The sequence below is a fragment of the Prionailurus viverrinus genome, chromosome E2, assembly GCF_022837055.1.
Source record: "Prionailurus viverrinus isolate Anna chromosome E2, UM_Priviv_1.0, whole genome shotgun sequence".
In the NCBI taxonomy this organism is placed as follows: Eukaryota; Metazoa; Chordata; class Mammalia; order Carnivora; family Felidae; genus Prionailurus; species Prionailurus viverrinus.
In genome coordinates, this window is record NC_062575.1 from 21929272 (window position 1) to 21944240 (window position 14969).

General features: G+C 42.2%; 1 protein-coding gene across 3 annotated transcripts in view; it reads left to right on the forward strand.

Annotated features, from left to right (window-relative positions):
• CDH11 (cadherin 11) overlaps positions 1–14969 on the forward strand; it is a 152079-nt gene that overhangs the window by 99249 nt on the left and 37861 nt on the right. For all 3 annotated transcript variants that reach the window (XM_047835821.1, XM_047835819.1, XM_047835822.1), the window contains 3 exons: positions 4689–5089; positions 9584–9878; positions 12761–12880. In XM_047835821.1, coding sequence (XP_047691777.1) covers positions 4862–5089; positions 9584–9878; positions 12761–12880 — 643 coding nt within the window. In that variant the 5' untranslated portion in view covers positions 4689–4861. The remainder of the gene's footprint in view (positions 1–4688; positions 5090–9583; positions 9879–12760; positions 12881–14969) is intronic.

Consider the following 14969-nt stretch of genomic DNA (forward strand, 5'->3'; position numbering starts at 1 on the left):
GACCTGCAGTCTTTTCTTCTCCGAAGGACAGTATGGGGCACAGGATTACAGGGGACAAGGATGCAGACCTTGGAGCCAAATACGTAGGGTTCGTGTCCCAGTCCCTCTACTTACTGGTTCTGTAACCATGGGCAAGTTGCTAAATCTTGCTATGCCTCAGACTGCTTACCTATAAAATGGGACTTGCAATAGTACTATTTTGTAGGGTTATTGTGAAAATTTCATGACTCAACTCATGGAAAGCACTTAGAAGAGTGTTAGCCAGAAAATAATCCGGTACAAATATTAACTTTTATTACTATTTTCATCAGAGTCATATTATTAGTATATACCACGTTCTAATGTTGGTTTACTTCAGGTGCCCGCTAGCTTACAGTATCTGTATCACAGGAGCCACATCAGTTCTTTATGAATTCAGACACAAACAAATGGCAGAAGTTAGTATTGTTCGCTGGTTACGAACACAGACGCCAGAGCCAGATGGCATGTGTTCAAATCCCAGCTCTGCTCTTTCCCGGAAGTGTAGCCTCGCACAAATTGCTTCATTTATCCAGGCCCCAGCTTCCTCATCCTTTATAATAAGAATATTCATAGTACCTATTCAGAAGTTTGTTGTAGAAATAAATGGCTGAATTACTATTTGTAAAGTTTTTAGAACAATAGCTAGAAAAAGCTTTCACTGAGTGAATTTTCATTCTGAAAATGAATATGTATTTTTTAAATTATGTCTTAAAATTCATCTTATACATGCCTGAGGCTAATAATTAAAATAACTTTTACATATTACATTTACTTATTGAAGAAGCACTTTGAAATAATGGGTTTAATGAGTTACTTTTACTTATTTTAATTAAAAAAAATATTTATTTATTTTAGAAAGAGAGGACCCACATCCACAAGCAGGGGAGGGGCAGAGAGAGAGGGAGACAGAGGATCCCATGTGGGCTCTGCGCTGACAGTAGAGAGTCCAATGCGGGGCTCAGACCCATGAGGCATGAGATCCTGACCTGAGCTGAAGTCAGACACTCAACTGACTGAGCCACCCAGGCGCCCCTCAATGAATTACTTTTATGTCTTTTATTATTTTCTTTAATGTTTAGTTATTTTTGAGAGACAGAGAGAGACAGAGCACGAGTGGGGAAGGGGCAGAGAGGGAGGGAGACACAGAATCCAAAGCAGGCTCCAGCCTCTGAGCTATTGCCACAGAGCCCAACGTGGGGCTGCAAGATCATGACCTGAGCCGAAGTCGACTGAGCCACCCAGGTGCCTGTCACAATGAGTTACTTTTATTTATTTATTTATTTATTTATTTATTTATTATTATTTTTTTCCAACGTTTATTTATTTTTGGGACAGAGAGAGACAGAACATGAACGGGGGAGGGGCAGAGAGAGAGGGAGACACAGAATCGGAAACAGGCTCCAGGCTCCGAGCCATCAGCCCAGAGCCTGACGCAGGGCTCGAACTCACGGACTGTGAGATCGTGACCTGGCTGAAGTCGGACACTTAACCGACTGCGCCACCCAGGCGCCCCAATGAGTTACTTTTAAAAGCAAGTTGTTTTTGCTATTCTTTCCAAGAAAAGAAATCGATAATTTCATCTTTTCAATAGTGGGTTTGTTGTTTATTGGTCATGTGGAAACTCTTAAATTCATTAGCTAGAATTTTTTTTTTATCAAGGGAAAAAAGTTGTCATCTAGTTTTAACACTTCTGGTGTCAGAAATAATTGTGCTTTACAGCAAAATGGAAGCCAGAAGAAAGAGGTGCAGAAATATGAACTTTAATTAAACCCTTTCTTTCAAATATACTTCACAGTTTATATGCAAGAATAATTTATCACCATGTGAATGAACACTTAATACTTGGCATGGTGTAAAATGGGCAGGGATCTTGTTGCACCATATGGTCTTTTCTGTTGCTTCTTCTTAAGATTCTACGGTGGCAGTATTAAGTTTACTTGAAGTATGTGGCTCAAATCATACATTCAGCTTTTATTAATGGTTTGCTTTCGAAAGTGAAGGCACTGGACCTATAATCATGTATAAAGTATAATCCCAACCATGAAGATGCATCCAGGTTAGTAAGGAGATGGTGTATGAATCAGAAGAAATCCCCAACAATCTCTCACTGGAGCTCAACCATGAATCTGAAACTGGAAGCCATTTGTAGAAAATGTCACCCAACAGCTTCATTTGAGACAGAATGTACCAATGAGGGAATGATGAGGTCCCATGACAAGCTACTGGCAGATCCTTGACGATATATCTGGCTTCCTGACTTAAGCCCGAGGATCTTTGTATTGCTTCACATTGACTCATTTTGTGATCTAACTGCTCCTGGGTCCCTATCTGTGCTTTTTCCACACAGTCAGTTTGGATTGCAAGAAACAGCATTTGATGTATTATTAATATGCCCAAGTCTGAGGATGAAGCTGTTAAATGATGACACTGCCTTTTCAGTCTTTCTCTCTCTTCCACACAGCCTTTTGCATACCCTGAAATGTCTGTCTACAACAAATATTGGACTCCATATTCCTTGAAAAGAGACTAACAGAAAACATCATACCGTGTACTGGGGGCAGTGACGGACTTCTGAAAACCTAGATATGTTTTCCCATATTACAAAGGAGGCAGAGAAGCTTGGGTTGGTAAAGTCAAAGACCACCATAAGGGACAATGTTCTGCTCCAACAAATTCGAATTCCACCAATTCCTTTGTTTTCTAGACTACTAAGACCAGACGGATACCATGTGGTATCCCCCATGTAACTCTTATTCCTCAATTCGTCTCTTAGAGAAAGCACCTCACCATCCTTTTCTGGGCATCTCAATCTGTAAGGCAAGAACACCTCCTTATACTGAGTAAGACCTGTGGGCTTGGATTGTGGCACTCTAGGAGGAGAGGAAGAGACCCGGTGTGTGCCCTGCTCTGTATGCAGCCCCGTATGTGTGCAGCAATTCTTGTCATCAACATTGTCGAGACGAGACCACTCCAGAGCCTCAGAGTGCCTGAATGAAATGCCCAAGGCCTTCTATATTATAAGATATAGAAGTGGTATTCCAATCCAGGTCTGTCTGATCTTCAAATCTAGGTACATTCCACTATGCCAAGATTCAGGATGCTTCCTTTCTGTTCTCTTCCCCTCCCCTCTCCCCACTACTACCACTACATTCATATTGGATAGCTAAGAATTAAATGATTTTTTTCGACACTGCTCAACAAGCTCACCAGTGTCATTTAGACCCACCAGTGCTGAAATGAAGTGTCATCCTCAGTATCAGTGTGTTACCCTCCGTGTCCAACAATCTTTAGTGATTCACCTCCTTCAGTGGTGGGTGTGGTAATGGGGATTGATTGCCTGGTTCTGGGAGCTAGGGTTTCAGCTGGAGTGTGGGTGGTGTACCAAGGGAAGAGGTTGATTGTCCAGAAGAAAATGCAGGGCACTAGGGACGGGAAAAAGCAAGGGAGTTGCATAGGGAATAATTAACTTTCCAGCACCAGCAAGACTAAGTCTACTGAAGAAGTCCAGGAACCCGAGGCAGGAATTAAGGACCAGAGTAACTATAGGTCAGAAACCCACAAAAGGGATGGAAGGCTCATCTTTCTACTTATGAGTAGCTGAGCCATTTCTGAGTGCCAGGAACAAGACCTTTGGATCAGTCAGTGGGGTATGCTCTTGTATTTTGCATCTCCTGGTTGGAAAAAGCTTGTAAAGTATCCTTTTTAAGACTGCCAGGTTAAGGATCTTCAGCTTCTTGGGTAGACCTTCGATCAAACAAAAGCAAATCTTGTTCATTAAATTGACTCTGTAGCATTCACCGATCCACCAATGAGAACTTGATTGATTATTTAATTGGCAAGTGTTTCAGTGACCATGAGTGGTTTCTCGGCATCTGCCCCAACCTCCTTTCTCTGGCAGGTTCCATTGCTGCCTTTCTCCTTCCTTATACCACACAGTCATGCTGACCAGCGCTGGGACATGCTGTGCTTATGAAGAGCTCTGGGCTTTGGGTCACACTGTTTCTCCTGCATGGCCAACCCATCCACTCCGTTCTGATCATAGGAACTCACTTGAGGGTGGAGCACAGACAGCCTGCACTCCAGGAGTCTCCCACAACTGCCTCTACTCTCTGCCGTCTCCACCCTCAATCCCCATGGATTAGATGTTCCTCTCCTGGACTCCCATAATGCCCCAAGTTTCCCAATAATGAAAACATACCCTAGCGTAACTGTGATCAATAATAATAATAAATAAATATGGAATGCTTGCTTTGTACCAGACATCGTGCTAAGGGATTTAGAGGCACTAGTCATTTAATCCCCGTGTCAACCTTGCAGTGAGTACGATTAGCATCCCCATTTCATAAATGAGCAAGCAGAGCTCGAAGAGCTGGGGTTTACCCCAAACCTGGAGCTGGTTTGTAGGTGGCAAAACTGCCACCGAGACCCTGGCAGCTGGATTCCACAGCACACGTGTTCATCCTCATAAAGACTTGAGGGATTTCCTAGTGTGTTTATCCCACCCGCCATGTGACAAGCTGCAAGAGAGAGCAGGGACTGTTTCTTACTCAGCCTGCCCCCTCACTACCCAGAAGGAAGCGCTCCTGTGGTCCAGCGTTTATGGGATGGGATTGAAATGAATTGGGGATGGAGCCCGCAGCTAATCTGACCTTTCTCTCTGCCCGCAGAAGCCGACTGGGGAAGTGGGCAGCCCTGACCGTGATGTGCTCAGCCAGCAGAGACATTCCATTCCGAGAGAGGTCTGCCTGACACGTCTGGGAGGCCACCATCAGCCAGGCCACCACAGGGTTGGTGAAAGGGGTGACAGCCGCATTCTCCTGTGCCTACCACATAACCAAAAATGAAGGAGCACTACTGTTTACAAGCCGCCCTGGTGTGCCTGGGCGTGCTGTGCCACAGCCAGGCCTTCACCACCGAGCGACGGAGCCACTTGCGACCCTCGTTCCACGGGCACCACGAGAAGGGCAAGGAGGGGCAGGTGCTGCAGCGCTCCAAGAGAGGCTGGGTCTGGAACCAGTTCTTCGTGATCGAGGAGTACACCGGGCCTGACCCCGTGCTCGTGGGCAGGGTAAGGATGCTGCTAGGCAGCGTTCGTCTCTCTCACCACCGTTCCAATAGTAGGGTATGGCCAAAAAAGAAAATTTCTAGGTGGGAAAACACTAATGGCGCTTCAGTAAAAACCATGAAATCAATGTTTAAACAGCCTTTCAGGGGCACCTGGTGGCTCAGTCGGTTAAGCATCTGACTTCAGCTCAGGTCATGATCTCATGGTTCAGGAGTTTGAGCCCCACATCGGGCTATGTGCTGACAGCTCAGAGCCTGAAGCCTGCCTCTTGGGGAGCCTGGGTGGCTCGGTCGGTTGGACATCCGACTTCAGCTCAGGTCATGATCTCACTGTTCCTGGATTCAAGCCCTACGTTGGGCTCTGTGCTGACAGCTCAGAGCCTGGAGCCTGCTTTGGATTCTGTGTCTTCCTCTCTCTCTGTCCCTCCCTTGCTCATGCTCTGTCCTCTCTCTCTCAAAACTAAACATTAAAAAAAAATAAACAGCCTTTCAGACTTTTTAATTTTTCAATTCATAGTCATCCATGTTAAGAACACTTACATTTTCCACTGAATGTTATACCATGGAACTCCATTTTTAATAGCTGCACAATAGTCTACTAATTAGCCATCATTTATTGGCCCATTCTCCAAAGGAAGACATGTCCCTGCCTACACCCTATCTCCAACTCTGGTGCCCTTCTCCACTCTTTATGAAAGCTTGCCTTTTTGCATTACACATGTTTATTTATTCATCAGTCTCCCTCACTGGACTGGCCCAATGTCCTGTGTCCTGAGGTCCTGGTACTAAGCCTAGTTTTGGGGAAGCCTTTGTAAATATCTGATGAGACAAATGGATGTGTCTTCAGAATGGATGAGATTTTATCCACTTGAGCTTAGGGATGGCAAAACCCAGTTGGATGAATTGAGTTCTAGCAGTACTCAGACTCTGCATTCTCTGTGTAATCCCTCCAAAATAGTGCAAGAGTAGAAAGTCCACAATACATTAAAAAAATTATTGTCCATTATCACTTATGATAAAGCATGCAACCATCTTTCAGAGAAGAGAGTGACATTAACTACAAGGAGATGAGTGGTCATCTACACAAGAATGAACACCTACTATGCTCAGGGAAAGAGCTAAGCAAACGGTAGACTAGCATAAAATAGTCCCTGACCTCAAAGGGTTCAGAGTCTAGTAGAAAGGCAAACTTATCTAACGAAAAACAAAAACAAACAAACAAACAAACAAAAACCCACCTAAAACTAAAATAATGAAGAAATTCAACAGAAGTGATGATACTTTCACCTGGTAATGTTTGGGAGGGATGAAGGAAGGTTTTATAAAGAACATGATAATAACTTGTAACCTGAGAGATGAATGAGTAGGAGTTATCCAGTGAAGGGGGAAAAGTACAAGAGTAGATCTGGAGGGTGCTAATTTCTGAGTCTTGTATATTCCATTGAGTTATTTCAGTTCTTTAACATGAGAGCAGTAATCCATATTTATGTAATTGACTTATTTGGAAGAGGTTCATAGTAGCATCTGAGTAATGTTCAGGGTTGGGGAAATGCCTTTTCAAAGAGATGTACCAAAGGAGTTTCATTCATGTATACCCCAAAATGGAAAGATTATACCCAAAATAGAAGTAGTCTTGGGAAATGGGAACCCGGGGAAATGATTGGCATGTGAATTCCCTACGTGAGGAGATGGGCTCTGTGCCCAGAGAGGAAGACAAGACTTCAGTCATGGTAGGGGCTGTGCAGCTTGAACACCATGGAGAGCTGTGCGTAAATTTTTCTGAGAATATAGAACCTTTGCCTTAAGGACTTTCTCAGTGGAGAATGGTGTGTTCGTTAGGGTGGAAGATTGTAGGAGAGACAGGACCTGGAATATGTATATATATATATATATATATATATATATATATATATATATAACTATATATATATATATATAACTATATATAACTATATATATAACTATAGATAAATATAGATATAGATGATATAGATTAGATATAGATATAGATGATATAGATATTGATATTGATATCTATATATATAGTTTCCCATGAATAGAGGGAATAGACTAGATGACCTTTGATTTGACAGCATTCAAGGTTGAGTGCTTTATGATGCTCTGAAAAAGTAGAATTTGGCAAGCGATGGACTTTCAGATTTCTTGCAGGAAGCACAGTCTGTGTCGTGCTGTGCCCTGCAGAGGGGGAAGCCAGCAGTCTTTGGCATTAGGAATTGGCTGTGTATGCCTCAGCAACTGGGTCCCCTGATAGGAAGGAATGGTTTCCCAAACTGCTTTTTGTGTAGAACCTAATAAATAGTGTTGTCAGTTGTACAGGTCATCTTTGTGGGAGAGAGAAAAAGAAGGAATTTATATCTAACTTTCAAATCCGAAAACAAAGTAGAGAAAGATAAGGAGTGCTGTTAAGTTTACACTTCTGCAGTGATTTGGTTGATCATGAACTAGAATCTGTTTAATGCATAAGAAACTTGCCAAGCTCACGTGGAATTCATGAAAGCCCAGAGAAACTTCCCTTCTAGCCACTCCCGTTAAAATAAGCATTTATTTCCTTGTTTTTCATTCACAAGACTGAGCCCCTAACTTTTGCCAGGTCTCAGGCAGAGAAAATGAACAAATGCAAACTGTTTGGGGGGTTGGGGAGAAAGCCAGCCGCATGGCGGCAGGGATCCCGCCCTCACTGTGGAAATTGTATGAAGATCAGAGCAATTCTGTTCATCCTTTAGAAGCCACAAAATAGCTTCATATTTTACTCACAAACTGCCTTATTCATGAGAAATGTATTAACCATCATTTCATGACAACACGTAGCTTGTTATGAATAACAAGTTCTGAAGGCAGGTATATTTTTTCAAATTTTCCTGGGAAACACTGTGAACTAAAATCAAAATGGTCTTCCTGATTTGTACCTACAGGTACCCCCTGAGCCGAAATATTTGGTGTTTCACTGAGGTGCTGCAAATCAATTAGATACTTTCTGGGAAACTGAAACCAATACAAACATCTTTAAAAAGCACTGTGTTCTATCTTGCTTTGTGATTCTGAACAAGCTCCCCAGGCTTTGGTTTCCTAACAATAATCAAATTGGTGTTAACAATAATATTTAAATGACATTACTAATATCAGTATGAAAATGTCATTGCTAACCAATCAATATTCTTATCAATGCCATTTGAATAAAGCTTTTTGGTGTATACTGGGTTTTCTCTCATAGTAGGCAGAACCAAGGGCTTTTTAGCCACTTGGCTAGCCTTGAAGCCTATGAGAATGGCAAAAGCAATGCTTCTCTCTTCTCACAAAGGGCATAATGAGGGCAGAGGTACTTAAATTAAGATGAAACCTTCAGACATTGAGATGACATCAAGGGAAGGTAAGGAATTCATTGCTACACGAAAATCAAACATGGTCTTTGGGTGAGTCCCATGTTATGAAACACAGAGCAGAGTCCAGGCACAGGATGGGTAGTCAGGAGAACTGGACGATGCCCTGGCCCTGTGAAGTGTGGAGTTAGGCAAGTACCGTCATTTCTCTGGGCTCTGTGAAAGGAGGGGGAAAACCTGAACATATGTAAGGCTCTTTCAATAGTCTAAGAAGCTTCATATTTATCAACCCGTCCTACCCACCTTATGCCTATGATCAGAATGAGAGCTTCTTCCTGACAGGCCATATCCCCAGACCCTCATGTGCCTCACAGAGTGTCTTATGGAAAATTCTGATCAATGAATTGCTTATCGTAACGAAAGCCTAGAAACAACCTCAGTGTCCTTTGGAAGAAGACAGCTAAAATGAGATGATAGCATGCATCCAGTGGATGTAGCAGTCCAAAAGGTCACCTGATTTACTGTTATAGGAAAACAGAGGTGCAGAATGCCATTTGTGCACTATGGCACTTGACTGCATAAAAACAAATGAGGGCATTTATGTATCTGTACAGATATTCTAGCATATGCATAAACCGTATCTTAGATTCACAGGAAACTGGTAACAACTGTTGTGTCTGAGCAGAGACACTGAAGGGGTGGGAATCAGAACTGAGAAGACTTACTTATGGCATAAATGTTTGTTTTTTATATTTTTATGTCATCTATGTTTCTTTCAAAATAACTTAATATATGTGCATATGTGTATATATTTTGCTTGTGTGCATACCCGTGTGAATATATGCGTATATTTTGTATGTGTGTATATTGTGAGGGAAAGTACGACTCTTAGAATTTAAAAAACTCAGGACTCAGGTCTGAATGCTGGCTTCACCTCTCCCAGCGGTGTGACTTTGGCCAAGGCAGTTGTCTTCTCTAAGATTCCATTTCTTCATTTGTAAAATGGGGGCAGAGCATCTCCCTCTCAGTGGTGTATGTGTGTGTGGGCGTCTGTGTGGGTGTGGGTGGACAGCGTGCTGTGGCAAACAGTGTATGAATGAGACTCTGTTTCCCCACGGCATCCCTCATGGAATTACAAATCTTGGTTTCTCTTTTCCTAGCTTCATTCCGATATTGACTCTGGTGATGGGAACATTAAATACATTCTCTCAGGTGAAGGAGCCGGAACCATTTTTGTGATTGATGACAAATCAGGGAACATTCATGCCACCAAGACATTGGACCGGGAAGAGAGAGCCCAGTACACGCTCATGGCACAGGCGGTGGACAGGGACACCAACCGGCCGCTGGAGCCACCGTCGGAGTTCATCGTCAAGGTCCAGGACATTAATGACAACCCGCCCGAGTTCCTGCATGAGACCTATCATGCCAACGTGCCTGAGAGGTCCAACGTGGGTGCGTACATGAGGGGAGACCTGCTCCATCTACAGGCCTCGTGTCCCTGTTGGGGGTGGGGTGGGGGGCTGCTGCCCATATTCTCCCAAATCGAGAAGCAGAATTTATACCGCATCTTCAACGGCATACGACCAAAAAAAGTGTTATTTGGGTAGTTGAAGTTTCAAATATTTAAAATAGATCTGAGATTTTAATATCTAGTCTTCAAAAACACAAGAAGTGTGGCAGAATGGCAAGAACCTGATGGGCTGCAGGCAATCCTGGTTCTGGCGCTCATTAGCTATGCGACTTGGATCCAGCTCTGTCCATTTTCACCTTAGTGTCCCCTTCTGTAAAATGGAGTCATAGTTTCTAGTCTTGCAGGATTAGAGGCAATGTAGTTCAGTCACTAGTGTGCACTGATGTCTAATGAGGAACAGTAATCGTAATATTTGTTGCATGTAGACATCATACTAATTGACTTACATGACATTATTGCATTTACTTTTTTGTGATAATCCATCTTTGTAGTGAGGTAGGTCCTATTTGACATACTTTGCAGATGGAAAGCCCAAGCCAGGAACAGGATGACTAATTTATCGAAAGTCATCTGAGCTATTAAGTGGCTCCAGAATGCACACTTAATCAGGACACTATGCCACCATCTGTTAGGATAATTTAGAAGCGGATATGTCCTTCCATCATGCCTGAAGACACTCTCCATTGTCAAAGGATACTTCTCTCAAGGATTTCTTCAACAAGCCACCTTTTCCTGGCAGCAACTTTTGTCTGGCTTTATAGAATGCATTCATTTGTGGTCTTTTGAGAAATATGCCTCATATTAAGAAGGGGTTGCCTTTCAGACAGTGATCATGGCTGTTCTGGTCAGGGAATGAGTCTGATTACATGAATCAGAGATTTTAGAGTGCAAATGAACTTAAGAATCATCAGGGCCAAACTGCCCATTTTACAGATGAGAAAACCAAGCACCAAGAATGGGAAACAACCTGTTCAAAACAGTTAGATGCAGAAAGTACCCTAGGGCCCTAAGCTCTTTCCACTTTGCATGTAGAACCTGGGATGTGGATTTTTTTAAGCACCACCCCCCCCTTTTTTTCCCTCCTCCAGATAAAGTTGGGCTTTTCTCATACTTTATGAAGGTGGGGCTGAGTCACTTCTTGCCTGTCTCCCCTGGCTGTGACCGGTTCCCTAGTTTCTTGGTAATTGCCTAGGGATTTTAATGAGAAAAATCCAACAGAAACTAAATCATTAAATAGGGGACTGTAGCATGAGCAACTGAGCCAGAAGGCAAAGCCTGCCATCAAAAAGAACACTCCAGAGAATTCACATTGTTCTCACCTCTGGGAGCTCCTTGATGCTTAGGACTAACACCCAGGCTTTCCATCACGGCTTCCGAGAGTCGAACCTGGTGTCACAGTACCGGGCTGCTGTTTATGGCAGTGGCCCTGACGAGCCAGATGGCGGTGGCCCTGACGAGCCAGGTGAACTGTCACATAGTTCTCATTTTGTCATCTGTAAAGTGAGGATAATGTAAACTGTGACGAGGGTTAAGTAAAATACAAAAGAGTCATAACGGACTGAGTTCAGTTCTAGAAACAAATGAAGCACAACGATGTAATACTTTCCCTAGCTCAGTCACAATGATGCAGGCTAGGCCTATTCTCCTTCATAAATGTCCACTGCCTAGAATAGCGCCTGGTCCTATGGGAAGAGCTTGAGAAAAGTTGTTTGCACAAAATAATGAGTTACAGAAACATAATGAGAAAAAAAAGCAAGATTTCCTTTTATACCATGTAAAAATCACTGACAGTTGTAAATTAAAGGGTCGTCAGAAGCTGTGTCAACGGGCTCCCTCACCTCCCACCCAGGACCTTGCCCCTCTGCTGGAAATGTCAAGGAAAGACCCTGGGTTTGGTTGGTTGCTCGATGGGGGTTAGGCTAATGACTGTGGCAATAATCTACTTTGCAAAATAGGATTGTAAAATTCCTACCTCTCACACCCAGTTTCTCAAAATACAATTGCTGTCAAAATGAGGAGCAGAGGGGATGGATGCTGGTGGGACACAAGGAACGTGCCCCGAAAGTACCTGGTGCAGGGAGGCTCTAATTGCCATTTCCCTTCCCAGGCATCTCCCCCCCCATTCTGTAGTTCAGTGCTTTGTGCCCTCAAATCCTGGTGACCACCAAAGAACAGAGGCTTTTCTAGGAGAAACGGAATCCCGTCTTCCTTCATTTCCCTGGTTTCCTTTCCTTCAGACCCACAGATGTCTTAAGGGTGGTTTCTATTAAATAACTACCAGACCCGTTAGAGGTGGGAAGATGCAATTCTCATGTCATCAGGGAACAACATTCTGTACAATATTTATAGCCATAAATTCATTAAAATGCAGTATTAGAAGCTATTTTATTACATGCAAAGCAACAATAAAATGATGTATTTATTGCGCTGCTACAGATGGAAGGCTACATACTCTGTCCTTACACAAAAAGCAATTCATCACTAATTATCTTTTATTTTACTCTTTGGGAAGATTGTTATTTAATTATTTGATATACTGAACATTTCAGTTGCATGGGTCTTAGAATGTTTTTGCATTAATGTTCATATTGTTATTTTAACTACTAAGCAGAGCACGATGTACTATGAATATAGAAAGTTCATTTTTAAGCTATGGGAATTTTTTTTAAGGAAGGAAAGAGGGAAGGAAGAAGAGGAAGAGAGGAAGGAAGATTACTTTACATCTGAACCCCTGAAAACTGAGAGCATGTTAAACAATTATGGGGCTTTTCTCCGTTTTTAAAGTTAAGATGGAACTTTGTAAACTGGAATATAATTCAAAAAGCTGAAGGGGTGTTGCTAATGGATTTATTTCATTTTTAAGGGACATCGGTAATCCAGGTGACAGCTTCAGATGCAGATGATCCCACCTATGGAAACAGCGCGAAGTTAGTATACAGCATCCTAGAAGGACAACCCTACTTTTCAGTAGAAGCACAGACAGGTACTGTGCAGTGTTGTTGGGATCTGGGACACATTGTGAATAAGAAGTCCAGGCCTGCTCAGTAAACCTATTTGAGTCTTAGTTTTCCCAAATACAGGAAAGGCCACCTTACAGGATTGTTGAGAGGATTAGACACTGTGCCTGCATATGCCTGGATATGGTTAGCATCCAATGAACCTTATTTATTATTGTTTCTGCCTCTATGTCACCATGTCACAATAATAAATATAATCTTAAAATACAACTTTTATCTTAAAATCATATCTTACATTTTTTTGTTGTTAATGTTTGTTTATTTTTGAGAGAAAGAAAGAGTGTGAGTGGGGGGGGGCAGAGAGAGAGGGAGACACAGAATCAAAAGCAGGCTCCAGGCTCTGAGCTGTCAGCACAGAGCCCTATGCAGGGCCTGAACCCACAAACTGCAAGATCACGACCTGAGCCGAAGTCAGACGGTTAACCAACTGAGACACCCAGGCAGGCCATCAAGATAAATTCTTGAGAAACATGCATTTAAGTTGAACATGTAATTTAAGTTGAATTTTAAGATATGATTTTAAGGGGCATATGGGTGGCTCAGTCAGTTAAGCATCTGACTTTGGCTCAGGTCATGATCTCACAGCTCCTGAGTTCGAGCCCCATGTCAAGCTCTGTGCCAACAGCTCGGAGCCTGGATGGAGCCTGCTTTGGATTGTGTGTCTCCCTCCCTCTCTGCCCCACTCCTGCTCACACTCTCTCTGTCTCTCAAAAAATAAATAAATGTTAAAAAAAATAATGCTCAGGTGTGTTTGGGACGTGGCACATTCCCTCCACTGAACTTACAGATTCCCAATTGGTGTCACCCAAAAAGAAGACTTCACAGTTCTTACAGAAAACAAACAGCAAACCCAAAAAGTGAAAACATGTAGCCACCAAAACCACAATGGTCCACTTCATTTACACCAAACTTTATTCTAGGGTCCTTCCATTAGAATAAATACTGAAATACTGTGAAAGTTCCATTCTATAATATCACCCCCCAAACTGCTGCCTTTTCCTGTATATTTGAAAGACATTTGCAAATAATCCACATTTGTTATTATAGCTAAATTGTATGAAATACAAATATATATTAATATGTATACACAGGGTCTGCCAATCAGATAAGTTGCCCATTTACTAGATATCACTTCCACTGACCTACGTAATTATCTATTTGTAGCCACTTTGCTTCAGAACACAGTCTATGGGGCTGTGTGGCTATGATTTCATAGAAGGCATTTGCCTTTCCACATTAACCAAGGATAAATGTGGGATTTCATCTAGATTTTTGAGATGTTAAAAACTGATGGAGGAACTCCAATTATAACCTTATTTTTTCTCAAGGACTCATGGTTAGGAACCACCATTTTGAACATACTAAAGTATTTAACAGATAAGGAAAACAAGACTCCGTGAGTTCAAGGGTGCTGTTGGGAAATACAGACTAAGAGAGGGACAAGGGTGCTTTCTTTATATTTCCAGTATAAATGTTACTATATCTACAGAGAGGAAAAGCTTGCACATGTTCCCAAGAGATTTAAGCGAGCATGGTTTTCATACAAATTATGTGCTAATCTCCAGGGATCATGTAGAATTCAGTCATTAATTTACCCCTGTGGTCAGTGACAGGTGATAGTACAACAATGTTTGTGTATGCACTGTGTGTGGTTTTAACTTGTTTGGCTTACTCCTTTAAAATTTAATAATTACATTTTAATGTATTGCTTGGAATATATGCCACCTACATTTAACCTAATATAGATCATAAAAACATTTCCAAGAGTTGAATGCTGGGATAGACTTTCAAAAGACTCCACTGGTAATTCAAAAGTGGGGGTTTAGTCATGGGTATCCATGCAATGGGCCCTCAAATATTTCAGCCTTTAGGATCTTGATATGTTATGCCTGAGAATAATGAGCTTATTACTTGCGTTTACAATGCAACATATAAAGCATATATGATTATGATGCTATACGAATAATTAGGACACTTTGCTGAGAAAGACCACTATATGGTGCTCCAGGTATGGCTACTTGTCATTCTAATTATCATGTCAAAGTGACTCTTCTG